At 44.4% G+C, this 19,504-nt stretch overlaps 1 protein-coding gene across 3 annotated transcripts in view; it reads left to right on the forward strand.

Moving 5' to 3' along the window:
* DNTT (DNA nucleotidylexotransferase) overlaps positions 1 to 19,504 on the forward strand; it is a 614,660-nt gene that overhangs the window by 431,707 nt on the left and 163,449 nt on the right. For all 3 annotated transcript variants that reach the window (XM_068258688.1, XM_068258686.1, XM_068258687.1), the window contains exon 8: positions 10,420 to 10,522. In XM_068258688.1, the coding sequence (XP_068114789.1) occupies positions 10,420 to 10,522 (103 nt within the window). The remainder of the gene's footprint in view (positions 1 to 10,419; positions 10,523 to 19,504) is intronic.

The raw sequence follows: 19,504 nt of genomic DNA on the forward strand, positions 1-19,504 counted from the left end.
CACCTGAAGGAGGAAGAGGAGGAGGGTGGCTTTGCTTTTGTGTGCTGCTTTTCCTCAGGTGGTCTTCCCATTGCAGTTTATGCCTTTTCAGCATGTGCCTTCGTAAAGCAGTTGTCCCTACGTGGGCGTTGGCCTTTCCACGGCTCAATTTTTGGTGGCAGAGAGTACAGATGGCATTGCTCTAATCTTTGACATACACACTAAAAAATGTCCACACCGCTGAACCACCCTGGGGTGTGGGCACTATGGTGGCATCAGCATCTGACGTTGAAGGGCATGTTGGCTGGCTCTACATAGGTGGTAATACCACCAGCTGTTTCTGTCGACGAGCTCCCCCTGCTTTTTTCTTCTACTCCTCTCTGACTCCTCCTCTGAACTGTCCCCTTGGTCATCATGTCTCTTAGGATCCCATGTGGCATCCATGGCAGTATCATCATCATAATCATCCTTCAAAGCTTTGCTTGTATCAGACACCTCCAAAACTGCACCAACAGCAGGTAGTTCATCCTCCTCCTCCTCACATGTTACGTCCATGGTGTCGCCTATCTCAGACATATGAGGTGGTGTAACTTGCTTAGCACCTTCATCTTGTTGTAAAAATAATGGCTGTGAATCAGTGATTTCCCCACCAAATAACTCCTGCGAAGTGTCAAATGTAGCAGATGTGGTACTTGGAGTAGCACTGGTGGATGCAGAAGATGAGGTGTTCTTAGTTAAATAGTCAACCGCGTCCTGACAATCTTGGGAGTTGATGGGACGTGCCTTCTTTTGAGCACTGTACTTTGGGCCAGGGCCACACAAAATCACGTCAGCACGACTTCGAACAGACCTGCCGGTGGCCTGCCTTCTGGGTCTGCCCCTGCCTCTACCTGTTTGTCCATATTGGGGGGGATGAAGTGAAAGGTATGCACTGACTTGACGAATACAATGTGCAGTCACACAGGTGCAGTGAAAGGTAGCAGTGACTGGTATTAGAATACAATGTGCAGCTGTCACACAGGTGCAGTTAACAGGTATGCACGGACTGGTATACTAAACAGCGTGCGGTCACACAGGTGCAGTTAACAGGTATGCAGGGATTGGCATTACAAATGTGCAGCTGTCACACACAGGTACTGTGAACAGGTGCAATGACTGGTGGTATATTACACTGCTTGCGCACACGTAGGTAGGTAGGTAGGTGCACTGAACAGTGAACAGGTGCAGTGATTGGAATTACAAATGTGCACCTGTCACACACAGGTACCGTGAACAGGTGCAATGACTGGTGGTATATTACACTGCTTGCTCTCACGTAGGTAGGTGCACTGAACAGTGAACAAATACAGTGATTGGAATTACAAATGTGCAGCTGCCTGTCACACACACACAGGTACCCTGAACAGGTGCAATGACTGGTGGTATTAACAGTGCGTGCGCTCACATAGGTATAGGTAAGTAGGTGCACTGAACAGTGAACAGGTGCAGTGATTGGAATTACAAATGTGAAGCTGCGTGTCACACACACACACACACACACACACACACACACACACACACACACACACACACACACACACACACACACACTCACACTCACACGTAGTCACTGAATGTGCTGGGCCTGGCAGTGGCACAGTAGGAATTAAGGGGCCAAAGGCCAGCTGTGACTGACTGACAGGGCTGTATATAATGCAAGTGGGCCACACAAAAAAAAAAGAAAAAAAAATAGATCACAAGAACAAGATTAGCTCTCAAAAGAGCTGTTGAGGGGTGCTTTTTAGCAATAAGAATCAGCAATGTGCAAGCTCAGAAGCCTACAAGAGCCTAACTAAGCTTTCCCTATAGCTCTCTCTGCAGCAGCAGCAGCCCTCCCTTCTCTAATTACTGCAGGCACATGAGTGAGTCCAATGCCTGACGCTGCCTGCCTTTTATAAGGGGGGGGGGGGGGGGGGCGTGCTCCAGGAGGGAGTGTAGCCTGATTGGCTACAATGTGCCTGCTGACTGTGATGTAGAGGGTCAAAGTTGACCCTAATGATGCACTATGGGGGCGAATCGAACTTCCGGAAAAGTTTGCGGTTCTCCACGATCGCGAACCCTGGACGTTTGCCGACAAACAGTTCGGGCCATTTCTAATAGTAACATCAAATGCAGAGCCTCCTATTTAGTTCACTTAAGTTCCCCCTTATGGCGGCTACATTCCAGGAAGCCTTAATTTGCCACATCATGCAGTCAGCTGTTTTTCTCGCATGGAACAGTGGCCTTACACAATTCCTCTCTACTCTATCTCATTGTTAGTTGTTGTGTTTATAGATAATGGCAGTTGGTGCTCTCTGTTTTTTCCATGTCTGCCAGTAGTGAAGATGATGATCCACAGGCTCAAATTGGATAAAACTACATGAACAAATGACACGGCTAGTATCATCTTTTTGTCAACTTCTCACTTCTCAATGTATAGATTAATTACTTTACCCTTACTGCTATCTTTTGGTACAGTTCCTCTTTAACTACTTGCCGACTGTTCCACGCCAATTGGCGTGAGCAGTGTGGCAGCCTCAGGACCGCTCCACGCCGATTGGCGGAAACGGTCTTCTATGGGGCTAGCATGAGAGCATGCTGCTCCGCTCCGCCTTCAGTCTTCCCAGCGGTGATTGGCGCTCGGAGACTGTTAGACGGCGAAACCGACGTCTAATAGGGTAGTACAGCACTGCGATGTAAGGCATCGCTGTACTGGGGACAGCCGTGTGATACGGCTCTCCCCCTGGGGGACACAGAAGCGATCGGCAGTGATAGGCTGGCGGGGGAGGGAGGTAAAAATATTAAAGAAACAGGCAATTTTTTAAAACAATAATAAAAATATTTGTAAAAAAAAATGGGGGGGGGGGGAGCGATCAGACCCCACCAACAGAGAGCTCTGTTGGTGGGGAGAGTGATCCCGCAGATCACTTGTGTGCTGAGTTGTGAGGCCCTGCAGCGAGCCCTTAAAGCTGCAGTGGCCTATTTAATTAAAAATGGCCTGGTCACTAGGGGGTTTAACACCGCGGTCCTCAAGTGGTTAAAGTGTACCTTGGGTACAAAATGGGATACTTACCTAAAGAGAGGGAAGCCTCAGGATCCTATTGAGTCTTCCCTCGCTGGTCTGATGTCCCCCGTCACTGAGCGAGGCACCCCGCAGATTAGCGACAAGGCATTGTTGCTTATCATATCGGGGCCACGCAGCTTTTCTTCCTAATTCCTGGACGTTCAGTAGACGCACAAGCCTGTCTATACATGCATAGTAAGCCGGACCCGAAGGCTCCATGTTACTGATCATGCGTGGGCGGGCTTATACGTCTACTGCACGTCCTTAAATTAAGCAGAGGAGCTGCCCTGCTCCGATGTGGAGGGGGCTGCGCTCGAAAACGGGGGTGGGGCTTTAGACCAGCGAGCGAGGGAAGCCTCAATAGAATCCTGGGCTCCTCTCTCTTCAGGGTAATGGCTTCAGCTCTGGTTCACGTTAACCTATCTGGTTATTGGTGGACCTTTTTTGGCCTTTTGTTCAAGCTCCAGCTCCTCTCTGATCACACACCGGGCTTCTGCTCCTTGGCACTCGTTGCACGTCGGCAAAATAATTATTCATATTAAAAACGCCACAAACAAGAGTGTGACAGAAATAGCATCTTCTAATTATTTTCAGATGGCACCAGAGCAAATGATCTGCAATGGAGTGAATCTGATTTGAAAATGTGTGCTTGCAGAGCGATGACGCTCATCGTCTCACCAGATGAAGCACATGTTTTAGGAAAAATTTCCCTCCAGGAATCTATTTTCAGACATGTTACGTTGTTTCATGTTGATGATTCTCTCATCCTCTAATGGCTCTTAAGCACAAAATTGAGATTATTTTCTGAATAATACTTCTCCTATGGGCTGCATTTGATTTTATACTAATATATGGGTTTGCTGAAAGGGGGGGGGGGGGGGGTAATATTATTATGACTGTTGAAGTCTTATGTTTAAGCTCTTCTGCTGTTTTTTCACTTATGCTGATTATCAGATCGGGATAGCCTGATGCATAGATTTATGCTTTGATTGACCCTCTATAGGTATACTCTCATACGTTGACGCCAGTTCTACTTTAGACAAATATATGCGTGCTGTGTGTTACAACCAGGACTGAAGGATATAAATCGGTGAAACAGTTCTCCAATGCCAGTGTCAGACAATGAAAGGAGGAAAGGTAACATCCAGTGCAGCTCTCTCAGCGGTGGGATTTGACAGGTGTCTATCAGAAAAAGTAAAGAGAAGAGAGCGCCTCGATGGTGCAATACCTTTGATCCTGACTTGACAAAGACACACTGGTGTGTCCAAACGCGTCGTCATTATCACACGGCGCACGGAGCTTGCCTGGACTCCAGACCCACCACGTACCCTTGTTGTTGTCCCCCACTGGCCACGGTTGACGTCTCAGGAGTGGAACATTGAACATGTGAGATATGCTTGCAAATTTATGCGACTTGTACGTGCACTTCTTTTCTAATTTGCAAACTGAATTAAAGGTATTGCACCATAGAGGCGCTCTCTTCTCTCTCCTTTTTCTGCCAAGTTCGGCTTGCCTCCTCCAACAAAATGCAACAAGAAGCGATATACTTCACCAGGGTCAGGGGTACAGACGCAGGTAGTATTGGAAATGGCAAGCCCCAGATGGCAAGCCTTCAAAGAGCGGGGGGATCTCGGGCCTAAGAAAAAACAGTGCAGAGATCGAGGATGGTCACAAAATGAAATGCTTCCGAGTGCTTTCACTAGCAGCAAGCAGTGCAGAGATCGAGAATAGCCACAAATGATATATGCTCTGTTGATCCAGTAGTGCCCCATGATGCTTAATTTTGGTGCCGATGCTGATTAAATGGGTGATACAATGGCGGTATTACAGTTAGGTGTATGTAGGGTGGAGGTTAGTGTTAGGAGTAGGTAGAGGATAGGTTAGTGATAGGCATAAATGCAGGAAAGATTAGTGTGAGAATAGGATAACATCATAGGGCTCGATTCACAAAGCGGTGCTAACCCAGTTAGAGACTTTAGGCATGATAACCATTGCACCACGCTGGTGAAAAGCCAGTTTAGGCGTGATAAGTTTAGGTGTGATAAGTTTAGGTGTGATAAGTTTAGGCATGATAAGTTTAGATATGTTTAGATCGCTTGCAAAGTCCCGCATGCAAAGCAGCGCCATTAAACTTTATGCGAAGTGCACCAGACTTTGCTGGCGCAAAACTTTTGATCAGCTGTGCACTGCGGTGCGAACCCAGTTGGTGCTTAAACTTATCACGCCTAAACTTATCATGCCTAAACTTATCACACCTAAACTTATCACACCTAAACTTATCATGCCTAAACTGAGTTTAGGCGTGATAAAGGGCTTTTCACCAGCGTGCTAACTGTTAGCACCGCTTTGTGAATCAGGCCCATAGGATGATAGTAGAATATGGGTAGCACTACTGATATTCTTCTATACAGATCGGAGACCTCCGGTGGTGAATGGAGGTATTTATCGCTGCCGCCACTGCTGCGCATATCGGATATGCAGATGTTTACGAGATGTGCATACGTGATGCGCATATGCGACATGCTGATGATTAATTACCGGGTGCTGGAGATTCGGCGGTCGCCGCATATGCTGGGGAGAGCTCATCGCTCTCACTGCAAGGTCTGGGACGCACAGGGTATGGAAGAAAGAGATTGCACTGTGCTCATAAAACACTCCTCTTACACCCGTCTGGCCCACCCTAGCCTATTACTGCCTCTCAGATCTCGCTTCTGAGCACTGTAGTGAAGCGGCGCAGGCGCACATGTGCGAAATCTGAGAGGCGGAGAAGGAGGTAAATAGGATACAAGGGTGGGCCAGACAGGTGAAAGAGGCGCGTTTAAAGGTGCACAGAGCAATCTATTCTTCCATGCCGCTATGATAAACCGGGAGACAGGTAGAGCTGACCAATCTGCTTCGGGAGAGAGAAAGTTTACCAATCCAACCAGTTACTGTTATATACTGGGTACCACATACAGCACAGCACCAGTATCTGTTCCTACAAAGCACCAGTATATGATTTTTTTTTAATTAATATTTGGTGTGTGTTGGAAGAGGGGTAATCTTGTACGGCGAGTATATTCCAAACTCTATGGGCTCGATTCACAAAGCGGTGCTAACCCAGTTAGAGACTTTAGGCATGATAACCATTGCACCACGCTGGTGAAAAGCCAGTTTAGGCGTGATAAGTTTAGGCATGATAAGTTTAGATAAGTTTAGATCGCTTGCAAAGTCCTGCACGCAAAGCAGCACCATTAAACTTTATGCAAAGTGCACCAGACTTTGCTAGCACAAAACTTTTGATCAGCTGTGCACTGCGGTGCTAACCCAGTTGGCGCTTAAACTTATCATGCCTAAACTTATCATGCCTCAACTTATTATGCCTTAACTTATCACACCTAAACTTATCACACCTAAACTTATCACACCTAAACTTATCATGCCTAAACTTATCCTGCCTAAACTGAGTTTAGGCATGATAAAGGGCTTTTCACCAGCGTGCTAACTGTTAGCACCGCTTTGTGAATCAGGCCCTATATGTTAAAGGGACTCCGAGCTCTAATTAAAATCAAAACCTGAACTTACCTGGGGCTTTCTCCAGCCCGCCGTAGGTCGGGAGGTCCCTCGACGTCCATCTGGCTCTTCTCCCAGGGCCTGGTCAGAAATAGCTCCCTGGCGGCTCCCGGCGACTGTCGTCTTATAAGCCGGAATATACAGTGTTTTGTGCATTTTAATTCTGACGCAGGGAGCCAACACTGCGCACCAATGAAGCTGTAAAAAATAGGCTCCAATCATTAGAAATGTGCTAAAATATTCTCCTATTTCTGACAGGTTGTACATTGCATACATTGCTCGTGCACAAGCAGACATATGGCTGGACTTATGTAGCAAGAATGGCTGGTTTAAAATTCATGTCACATCAACATTTTCAGTAAACGTTCAGCAAATTCCCTTACAAGTTATTACCGTACATTTTTTTTACAAATGAAGATTAGAACAGAAGACAATATGATGATGACTGGTCATTGCACCCTCCACCCCCCCACCCCCAACCCGGGAGGTACTACCCTCGGGTGGGCGGAAGTCTCTGAATCCTAATGAGGCTTCTTCCCATCCTCCTCCATCCTGGCAATCCAGCCCCGGAAGGCCCTGAACACCGGGGAGGTAAATATTTACTTAACACAATCCAGTGCAGTAGCGGTTTTCCAACACTCGTCTGCGCAGTAGAGCGGACCCGATCAGGCTCTCCTATTTCTGTCTGAGCCCATGAGGAAGCTGCTACTGCGCCTGTGCTAGAGCCAGGGAAGGTAAATATGGCAGGCGCTACTGTCCTTGTTGGCTGTGGTTTCAGGGGAACCAGCGCTGCCACTATGGGACAGAGGAGGATGGGGGAAGCCTCTTTAGGATCTAGAGTATTATTCCCCCTCCCGAGGTAAGTGCCCCCGGGGGGTTGGGGGGTTCTTACAGTTTCTCTTTATGCTTGATGTAAAATACCTGATATCAGTTGCTCATTGTTGTCATTTGGCTACATTTTTGCACAGGATTGTGGTCCAATATGGTGAGATCTGTAATTTGTCGAACGTTTCAAACTACTTTAGTTTAGTGTGTGTACCAGGCTTTAAAGTTACATTTCTCATCCCTTCCCACCTGACCCACCCCCATTCACACACATACATGTTCTACCATAAATAATAATAATAATAAATGTAAAAGTCATTTTAAGAAGAATGCGGATTGATAAAATTGTTTATCTCATCAGTTCATTTCCACCTCGTGTTTTCTTCAAGCCATTGCCCCCTGAGGCCTCACTGTGTGTCATGGCAAACACTGTGTACCCCTGCTGCCAGGGATATATAGTCCTCCTTAGAGTGATACACGTTCTGTCTCACCTCAGGTGAAGATGATTGACATCTGCTTCCTACCTTCTTGTCCAGCTGAAGTTCATAGTTTTTTTTTAGGATATATTCAGAGAGAAGCTTCTGATTGTAAGTAGCCAGAGAGGCTCTGCACCTCAGGGGAATGCTGCTGACCTTCACAGTGCTTTTCCAAAAGGAAGGCAGCTGAAGCGGAAGCTGAGGTGAATACCAAACACATCCAGAGACACACCTGAATGCTGAACATGGGGTTTGGGTATCCATGATGCAATGGTACGCTTATCAAATGTGGAAGTTTGGGCTGAGTTTGCCATTTTGTACCCAGTGTTTGTGTTAGAAGACATGCTGTTTACTTTCTCCCTGTTGGTTTGCCTTGTGTGTCAATTTTGTGCTGCATGTAATTCTGCTGGCCACCAGTGGGTGTCTCCCTTTAATTTTTGAAGTCTTAAAGTGGACCTATGCTCAGGACTTCCTCTCTGCTCTAAAACATAAGAAACGGCATAATAACCTTTAAAGAAAAAAAAAATATTTGTTACAAAGAACTTTTGCAATAAATCTACAGTGCATCTACTTACTGCTTTCATGGAAGCAGACAAAGGGTTATCATCCTGTGTATACATATTAGCTGTGTCTGCTGAGGACTGTCGAAGTTCTGTGCTGACACAGTGGATAGATCAAATTACACTTGTGATTACTTGAAGATGAGGGGGCTTTTAGACAGGCTTTTCTCTCTAAAAATACTGTTTTCCTTGTGTACTGTGTTGGAGGTCAGGTTCACATTTAATCATACCAAACCTACATCTTTGAAGGCCTAATATTCCGTAGCTATCCCTTGCCTTTGCACTCATCTGGTTTAATCTGTCTGCAAACACAGTCTGCTTTGAAATCGGAACTATTGCCATCTGTCTTGAAACCTAGATTCTGCAATACCTTCCTATTCAATCTTCATAATATCTCTGTCCATCCTGATGTCCTCCATGCTCTCTCCATTGTTGGTTATTTCAATGTGTTGTTTTTTGTTTTTTTCCAGCATAGTTAATTTGAATATATGCAATCACACTAATTAATGAACTCAGAGTTGTGACTTCATGTGCTAGGTCCATTCGCAAAATGTTGATGGGGCCTTCAGCCCTATCAACATGGAAGTCAGGGCTTAATTTTAACACAGGGGGTACACTTTATTAAAACAGCTTAAAATCCAATAAAAGAAAGAAACTCACATCGTAGTCAATGCACACTGGAACCCTTTGCATAAAAACAAATCAACACTATTGCACAATATCCAATAAATTGCTAAGCACTCAATTGTTACCAGACTGTAGGTTAAGAAGTTGCCCATTCTCCTTCCCGACTAGGTTTTGGCCTTTCCGTGATGATGGCAAAAGGCTGAAACCTGTTCAGCAAGGAGAATGGGCATCTTCTAAACCAGGGGTCCCCAAACTTTTTCGGTGAAGGGCCAGGGCAACATGCCTCAGACTGCTGGGGGGCCGGAACATACATAAAATGATGTTGAAAAACATTACATTGATTCTAGGTATTGATTCCCCCCAATCATGCCCGGAGGAGAACTCATTAGCAGCAGCCATTCAGTCATGTGACGCCCAAAGAACGTCTTTGTGCTCCAGACAGTAAGGCATATCCAGGTGACCACCTGCCATCCAGTTGGACAGCAGTGTCACCGGATGCAGAATTGGAAGCCAGTGAATGACTGCTTGCTGGCTTCTACAGTATGTGGATGGGTGGTGCCAGCACTGCTATTCTATATGCGGGCTGCCGATATTTACAGGTACAGTGGGCCGCATCTACAGGTTATACATTTTGTGTTTGGGGGGCCAGTGAAAAGCCTCAGCGGGCCGCATTCAGCCCGCGGGCCTTAGTTTGAGGATCACTGTTCTAAACCATCAGTTTGGTGATCATTGAACACTTGGCACTTTATTAGATATTGTGAAATAGTGTTGATGCGTTTTTGTGCAAAGGGGTCCAGTGTGCATTGACCCACAATATGAGTTTTTTTTCTTTTAACAGATTTTAAGCTGTTTTAATGAAGTGTAACTCATATGTTTTATGGTGACGGTCACTGTCCCCACTATTGGGCACTGGGTGCTTGCAGGCTCCACAGGGTGGAGGATTATAACATACAACGCTGAAGAATACGTCTCTCTTGACATATTGTTCCATGGTGGATTGGAAATCCTCTGGCTGCTGACCACTTGCAAGACACCAGTGCTTATATCTTCCTGCATACTATATGTAGAAATCCAGAGTAGTCCGAAAGTAAATCATTTATTCACGTTTCACCATGCTTACCACAGGATTCAACTTACAATCAAATTTCAACTTACAGACAATCTCCCGCAGTGGAACCTGTTTGTAAGTAGGTTACCGCCTGTATTGTAAACTGACATTTTCCAGTTCATTTAGTCTTGATGGTATTTTTTATAATTTTTGGGGAACGAAAGTCAACTTATTGTTTATTTGTTCAAATATTCATTTGTCTCGAAACAGGGGTAAAAATGTTGGGCACGATGTGGATATCCTAATTACATGTCCCAGGAAGGGAGAGGAAAGCCAGATCTTGCACAAAACCATGGAAGTACTGAAATACCGGGTGAGTAATATGTTATCTTCACCAATAATGCATGCTCCTCTGCAGTAATCAGTGGTCCAGGAGTTGCTGGGAAAGGGGAAAAAAATTGCTGACATTTAGTCCTGTGCTACTTAAAGGCGTTTAGCATGAAAGAGGGGCTTATTCAGCAAGGAAATGCAATAGGTGGACAGTAATGATGAGTAGAAAGCTATTACCTCTGTTCCCAACCCCCTCATCCGCACACACAGGCACATGCACACGGATGCTGATACACACTCACATGCACATACTGTATATCAGTATGGACCAACACCTAAACTTTTATTGAGTATTCTTAAAATCCATAATCATTTTAAAAATCTGTACTGGGCAGGGGCGTTTCTAGGTTCCTGTGAGATCCGGGGCACCCCTGGGCACCAAAAGAAAATGATTGTGCGGCGCAAGTAAAAAAATGGGAGTGGTCATGCAGCAGAAAGTTGGTGTGGTCATAGGTGGGGCCAAATGTACATGAACATAGCAGTGATGTAACTTAAATATATTCAATAGGTAGTATTTCACATAAATAAGCCCCTCATCTGGCTTCTGTCTTGTCTTCGGCTGGCTGGCCTGTGTGCTGTACTCGGCTGGCGGTTATGCTGGGCTGCCTGGCTGGTGGTTGCGCTATGCTTTGGTGACCTGGCTGGTGATGATGCTGTGCTGGCATTGCTGCTAGTGATGCTGTGCCGGCCTGGCTGACGGTGATGCTGTGACAGCTTGGCTAGCAGTGATGTTGAGCCGGCCTGGATTTCCTAGGTGACTTGCTGGGAGCTTTGCTGGGTTGGGCAATTTGCTGGGGGCATTTTGGGGGGCTTTGCTGGGCTGGGGTCTTTACTAGGCTTTACTTAGCTGTATGCTTTGCTAGGCTGGGGATTTGCTTTGCTGGGGGCTGTGCATTGCTGGGCTGGGGCCGTCCATCGCCTTGGTTACAGCGCCCCATCTGATGATCATGTCTTCACAGGGGGCTATGTAACCAAGGTGACGGACGCCGGTGGGAGGAAGTCGTAAGAAGACGGAGACTGTGCTGCATCTGATCCGCACGGAAGGTGAGTTTTAAACTGCCCACTCCCCCCGCCGCTCCGCCCAGTTTCCCCTCCTGCTGCGCAAAGTGATCCGGGGCACCATGGTAACAGGTTCGTGGGCGGTGCCCGTATCAAAGTCCCTAGCAACGCCACTGGTACTGGGTATGCCAGGTCAGAGTGACGCATGGCGTTTTAGATCTATCCTTTTCAAGCTCTTGACTTACTCACATTGTATTGTAAACCACAGCAGTTATACAGCTGCTTGTTTTGAGTATCTACCAATCACAGCATGCTGCACTCATGGACCTGATGGGAAACTGCTTTGTCCAAAATACAAGTCATCACTAACAACAGAGTGGCAGAAATGAAGCACCAGTGGTGACCAATCGGAACAGTGCTGCCACATATCCAAATCCACAACCACCCACAATGCAGAGGAAGTGGCTAAAGAGCTGGGGCCACGCTGTATGAATGACAAGAGACGCACATGCTCATGCATGCTTATACAGAGGGGATATTGTGATTTTTCACACAGATGACATTACTTTGGGTAAAAGGTTGGTAGGACGACTATATAGGCAACAAGATTGTATGACAACATGACAGACTTTAATTCTGCTTTGCACTTTCCAGTATGCACATCTGGTTACAAGTCTTTCCAGACCTTGAGCAGTCAATTACAACATTTTAATAATAAACACCAAACAGTTGCAATACTGGCATTAACGAATGTTCAAAATCTGGGGTGGATCTGCACTTGTGAAATGCAGTGTAATGTATTTTACTGGCTAAATTCTCACTACAACTAGATTGCGGTTTGAATGCAGCTTGGCTGGTATCTTCTGCCACAGAATGTAGGTGAAGGGGTTAAATCTAGGGATAGTTTTAAATTGACTTTAGAGTGAGTGTTGTCTGAGCTGTTGTTTGAGGCTGGTTTCACACCAGCAACCTGCATTCTGGTTGCGTTGCGATCAGAGGATCGCATCGCACAACAACACTTAAAATAGGCTTTGGAGATTACTGCAGCAATGCATGGAAATCTCACTTCGGTCTGAAAGCTTAAAGTGGACCTGAACTCTTGTACAGGACAGAAGGAAAACATAGAGAAATTCACCCTGCATGTATTTAGAGAGTTTAGCCTGTTTAATTCCCCCTCATTTGTGTCTAATCCCAAATTATAATTTGATCACTCCCTTGTGTCACATGACTGCCTATGGCAGATAAGCAGATAAGCCCATTTGAAAGCACAGGCTGTAAACAATATGTCTGCTTCCATGAATCAGGAAGTAGAAACTGTGCAAATTTATTTTAGGATTTGTATCAGCTGTAACAAATACATGTTTTTTGTTTAACTGCTTGACGACCGCGTCATGCCGATGGGCGTGGCCACGGCGGCAGCCCCAGGATCGCCTACTGGCGATCGGCGTAAAGTCCTGAGGCTTCGTTTGCAGGAGATCGCGCTCGCTGTGCACGCATCTCCGCTTCAGTCTCCCAGTGCCCAGAGTCTCGGCGGTGATCCGCTGTCATAGGCTTCAGCCTATGACAGCAATCACAGTGATAGGCTGGACGACAGAGGGAGGGTGGGGCCATAGAATAAAAAAAGAAAAATACACTATTTTTTTAATTAAAAACAAAACATATAAATATTTACAAAAAAACAAACAAACATTGGGGAGCGATCAGACCCCACCAACAGAGAGCTCTGTTGGTGGGGATAAAAGGAAGAGGGGGGGGGGGGGGGAATCACTTGTGTGCTGTGTTGTGCGGCCCTGCAGCTTGGCCTTAAAGCTGCAGTGGCCTATTTTACAAAAAATGGTCTGGTCTTTAAGGGGGTTTAACACTGTGGTCCTCAAGAGGTCAAAGGTTATTATCTGGACGTAAATAAAAAAAATATATATAGATCTTTAAGATGTGGATCACAGAACTACTGAAACGGGTTGCTCTTTTGTGGCTCCTATTGCGTGCTCAAACTTATTTTCACACAAGCATAAACAGTCCCATAGAGATAGAAAACAGAAGTTGGGACTTGCAATCCTTAGAATAGCTTTATTATTCCGGCCACATGTCATTGGTTAAAAAGCAGACAATAAAAAATGCCTCCTACCCGTTTCCTATTTAGCTTTGGGGTTCGGTGGGAGCGGTGAGCTGCCTAGGCTGCTTTTTAACCAATGACGAGACCGGAATAATAAAGCTATTCTAAGGATTGCAAGTGCCAACTTCTGTTGTTTTCTCTCTCTATAGGACTGTTAAAGGTTATTATGCTGTTATGTATGTTTTAGAGCAGAGAGGAGTTCTGAGTTCAGATCCGCTTTAACTATAAGTGAAGCTCTCTAGCGCTCACTTCCTGTGGTTGAAATATGAATTGCATGAAAGTGTATTGAGAAAATATGCTTCCGCTCATGCGCATCGCAAATCGAACACCACATTTTTTTAGCCCTCCTGGCGGTCAATTAAGAGTAAACCACCAGGGGGCAGCGCAGCACTATTTAAATTTTTTTTTTAAATCATGTAGCTAGCCTAGCGCCAGCTACATGACAGCCGCTGAGCTGCGGCATCCCCCCACCCCCTCCAATTGCCTTCGGCGATCAGGCCCATCAGGAAATCCTGTTCTAAACAGGATTTCCATTAGGGCTTCCCCCGTCGCCATGGGAGTCCCGAGCCACCCCTCATCGCTGCCTGGCACTGATTGGCCAGGCTGCGCATGGGGTCTGGGGGGGGGACATTGCACGGCGGGTAGCGGCGAATCGGTGCGGAGCTGCAGTGATCGGGCACTGCACGCAGCTAGCAAAGTGCTAGCAGTGTGTAATAGAAAAAAAATTGTGCAAATCGGCCCAGCAGGGCCTGAAAAATCCTCCTGCGCGGCATAGGGTTAAGTCAGGAGGGTTAAAACATCTGCGACACTATTGACTTATATGCCTTCCGGTCAACACACACGACGGGGCAACAATGGATGTTGGTAATGCACTGATGCTTCTGCGTCAGAACGTATGCTTCCGCCGCATCGCACCGCGACAGGTATGAAATGTCCCATAGACTTTCATTGCATTAGCGTTACCCTCTTTTCCTGCAATGAAAACATCCTGGTGTGAAAGGGCCCTGAGGGTTAGGAGGAGTGTGATAGAGTGATAAGTTGGGGTCGTTTTCTTTGAGGTTTTGCTTATTTTGTTTTATTTGTTTTTTTTGTTTTTTCTTTTGTAGTTCTGTTCAGTGTTTAGAATTCTGCACAGAGAACTTACTGTGCTCTTTGTACCCGAAAGTATTATACTTTTACTTTATATCTGACAATCTGAGAACGCTGAGAAGAAAAAGAACTCCTGGGATATAGAACCATACATCATGTTCAACAAACATCACGCATATTACAAACGCCGCTTTTATACAGAAACTCCTTCCTTCTTCTCTTTCAAAATAGGTATTAAAAGTCTAGACAGTGAGAAATGAACTTCATAGAAAATATTTATTAGCTATTATCTCTTAAGAGGCTTATTTATAAAGAAGGATAACTAACTGTTCACCAGAAACCCGGATATTTGTTGTTTAGAAATAAGCCATTTTTGATGGACAGATTTGTAAGAGTGGCAATCACTCAGCTTAACCTCTTCTGAGCCACATGACTCCACCTCTTAAAGGATACCCGAGGTGACATGTGACATGATGAGATAGAAAGGAGTATGTACAGTGTTAAGCATACATACAAATAACTTTTTTACTCTTTCTGCCTGAAAGAGTTAACATTTAGGTATGCAAGTGACAATTTATCTCAAGTCGGGACTAAAGGCTTATACACACGTCCCAACAATCTGCCCAACTCGGTCTGTTGGAAGATAATTGGGCATGTGTAGGGCTGGCAAACAACCAGATGACCAACTGATAACAGGTTGTTTGCCACATCCAACCAGTATATCAACCCACCCAACTATCATGCAGGTTACAACGTATGTACAAGTCTTTTGAACAACTTTGATGTTTTTAAATGCAGGCATGTTGTGCAGTTTGTCATTTAGCTTGTGCGCATAGTATTTCAATGAGTTGGGTTTTTTTGCGTGCAATCGCGAATTTTCCCGCGCAATCTCCGGTGAAAATTTACGACTGCGTGCGTATGTATGTGTGTGTGTTGGGGGGGGGGGGGGTTGTAATTTTTACACCCTTGCCCTGGGTGCAATTTAGCCTAAAAACTGCCCTGATAGATGCATAGTAGATGCATTGCATGTTACGTATTGATTTAAGATCTATTCATCATGCGTAAGACTTAACTCACAATGGCCTCAATTCACTAAGCTTATCTCCTGTCTTTAATAACTCTTATAGAGTTGTTACCATGGTGATAAGGCATGTAGTATTCATGAAACATTTTACCTCAGGCAAGCCTAAAGTTAACTCTTCTGTCTTTAATTTAACTCTCCAATCCTTAAAATAACTCCAGAGTTAAAGACAGGCTGTTAATTAGCTGCATGTGAAAATAACTACAGAGGAGGTAAATTAACTACAGAGGAGGTAAATTAACTACAGAGGAGGTAAATTAACTACAGGAGAGGTAACTTAAGGAATGAAGAGAGAAGATAACTCTCTCACGTGTGGAGGTAAGTTTTCTCTTGCTTTATTATCTCTAGCATGATCTTAGTGAATTGAGGCCATTGTTCTCATTACCAGTAGTACACAGTTATTGAATATACCCCTTAATCAAATGCTCTTCAGTATATTTTGTGCCTTGCCAAGTCACCACATAGAGGTTCCCTATTTAGAATTGGTCCCCACTCTCCCTACATTAGTAGGGAGAATTGGTCCCTACAAACAAATGCTTCATCCTCTGGAGCTAGAGTTTTAAGCTAAGGCAATTCTTGTTCTTAACCTTCACACAAAGAAAACACATCTATGCATTTAGATCATTTTAATCTATTATGTTGCCAGAGAAGAGAAGAGGTAAGTTTCACGGTGCCTACACCTAGTGTGATGTCTTTTAAAGAGAATCTGTATTGTTAAAATCGCTCAAAAGTAAACATACCAGTGCGTTAGGGGACATCTCCTATTACCCTCTGTCACAATTTTGCCGCTCCTCGCCGCATTAAAAGTGGTTAAAAACAGTTTTAAAAAGTTTGTTTGTAAACAAACAAAATGGCCACCAAAACAGGAAGTAGGTTGATGTACAGTATGTCCACACATAGAAAATACATCCATACACAAGCAGGCTGTATACAGCCTTCCTTTTGAATCTCAAGAGATCATTTGTGTGTTTCTTTCCCCCATGCACTGAAGTTTCAGGCTGCTCTTTTCTTCTTGCAAACAGCTTTGCCCTTGTTTGTAATTCCTCAGTATGTGAAAGCCCAGCCAGCTCAGAGGACGATTTATCCAGCTGATTAGAGCAGCTTCTCTCTTCTCTCTTATCTAAATAATACACAGGCAGTGTGCAGAGAGGGGCCAGAAAGGGTGAGTTCATAGCAGAACCACAACACTGAAGAACTTGGCAGCCTTCCAGACACAGGCCGACAAGTCTGACAAGGGAAAGATACATTGATTTATTACAGAGACTGTCATAGTAGAAAGTGCTGCAGTAAGCCAGAACACATTAGAATAGCTTTTGGAACATGTAGGATGATAAAAAACAGGATGCAATTTTTGTTACGGAGTCTCTTTAAAGGAGAACTGTACTGAGAGCTATATGGAGGCTGCCATGTTTATTTCCTTTTAAGCAATACCAATTCCCTGGCAGCCCTGCTGATCTATTTGGCTGCCGTAGTGTCTGAATCACACCAGAAACAAGCATGCAGCTAATCTTGTCAGATCTGACAATAATGTCAGAAACCCCTGATCTGCTGCATGCTTGTTCAGGGTCTATGGCTAAAAGTATTAGAGGCAGAGGATCAGCAGGGTAGCTAGGCAACTGGTATTGCTTAAAAGGAAGTAAATGTTGCAGCCTCCCTATTCCTCTCACTACAGTTGTCCTTTAAGCAGGGTTGAGCTATATTAGTTTGATGAGTTATGTTCTTATGAATTGACGGCAGCTATCTAAGGGACCATTGTCACCATATACTGCAGTATTTTTATGGAGTGGAAGCATGCATGGTCTTGCTTGACCAATACATATGTCTTTTTAAAGTTCAAGATGTATTAATAAATATCAATAAAGTTAGGGTATTTTAAAATATATTGCTGATTTTGATGAGTTGATTGGCGTGTACCTCTCCATTATCCTATCCCACTTTGGTTCTAATTAGTTATGTAACAGAAGCGCCAAAGTAGAGTAAAACGCATTAAAAATGGAGGCGCTTTTGCTGGCTGAGATTTGCTGACAGTTATATCTATTGATTGCCTGATGAAGCGGGTTAATGCCCATGAAATGCGTTGCTTTATTTGAGTGTTCAGTTAAATAATTGTTTAACTTATAATTGACTGTTTGAGTCTATTTTGAGAGGTCAGTCCACCTCTACCTCTCATTTAAACTGTTTTTAATGTGTTTTACTCTACTCTGTCATTTCTATTTGATAGCTAATCAAGTATTCTAGTCCACCCCTGGTGGAAGGGTGTTACCCCGATCGGTTTCCTCTACAAGTGCATCCAAATGGGGTCAGGTCTAATCACCCCACTTGTAAATACAGTGGCTGCCTTGGCAGTCACCCACCTTTGTGAGAACCTCTCTTCTACCACATTTACTTTAAACTTCATTGTTCTAACATACTACACCATTTGGGGCTCTTGATTGTGCCTTTGTATATAAGTTTGACAGTTTTACTTTTTGCTTTCCATTGGTGGTAAAGTTGTAGTGCTGAACCTCTTTCATGAGGGATGACAATGTCTGTTTTAAATATATCAATTAAAAGGAAGGACATGATAAGTAGCTGGACTGTCCAGAAACTTTGGAACAGATGTATCAAGGCCAGTGCAAAAAATGAAAAAATATTGCAAGCCGGAGCAAATGCTCAGAATAAGGATTCAGATTTATTGACCTTATCAACAGATCCACTTTCATACCAGTTTTGAGCCCATATTTCTGGCACTAGTTTTGCTAAATTAGCCCCACTGAGCATTGAAGGGATGGAAACTTTTTTAAAGGTAGGTTTTCTTAATGATGTTATTATTAATAAAGGGGAACAGCCTAAACAAACATACTGTCATTGAGTTACATTAGTTATGTTAATTAAAATGGATAGGTAATATAATCTCTTACCCACCCTGCTTAAAGGGGAACTGAAGAGAGAGCTATATGGAGGCTGTCATGTTTATTTCCTTTTAAGCAATACCAGTTGCCTGGCAGCCCTGCTGGTCTATTTCTCTGCAGTAGTATCTGAATAACACCAGAAACAAGCATGCAGCTAGAATTGTCAGATCTGACTTTAAAGTCTGAACCACTGAAGCACCTGATCTGCTGAATGCTTGTTCAGGGGCTATGGTTAATAGTATTAGAGGCAGAGGATCAGCAGGGCTGCCAGGCAACTGGTATTGCTTAAAAGGAAATAAACATGACAGCCTCCATATACCTCTCTCTTTAGTTCCCCTTTAAAAACAACAGGCAAATGTTTGTGATTTCATGGGGGCATCCGTCTTCTTCATGGGGGCAGCCATCTTTATGGTTGAAAGGAAGTTTCAGGGAACATGAGACACAGTTCCAACTGTCCTGTGTCCTGATCACCCCTCCCAGCTGCGCACGCTGGGCTTCAAATCTCAAGTAAAAAGAAATAAAAAAAATTGCGCCAAAACCGCAGAAGGAAAACAACATCAGAAATCCCATCATGCATTGCACAGCATCATGGGGAAAATGCCAGGGCAATTTTTCTTCTGTGCAGCTAAAAATTAGGCTTGGGTAAAAAAAAAAAAAAAAGTTCTGATGCTGTGAAACTTAAAGAAACACCGAGCCTTTTCAGTGCTGCTGAGTAGATTTTTAGTCTGGAGGTTCACTTAAGTACTTATTTAGCACTGATATCCATGGCAGCACTTTACAAAGTATATTGTC

Source organism: Hyperolius riggenbachi, chromosome 10, assembly GCF_040937935.1.
Source record: "Hyperolius riggenbachi isolate aHypRig1 chromosome 10, aHypRig1.pri, whole genome shotgun sequence".
In the NCBI taxonomy this organism is placed as follows: Eukaryota; Metazoa; Chordata; class Amphibia; order Anura; family Hyperoliidae; genus Hyperolius; species Hyperolius riggenbachi.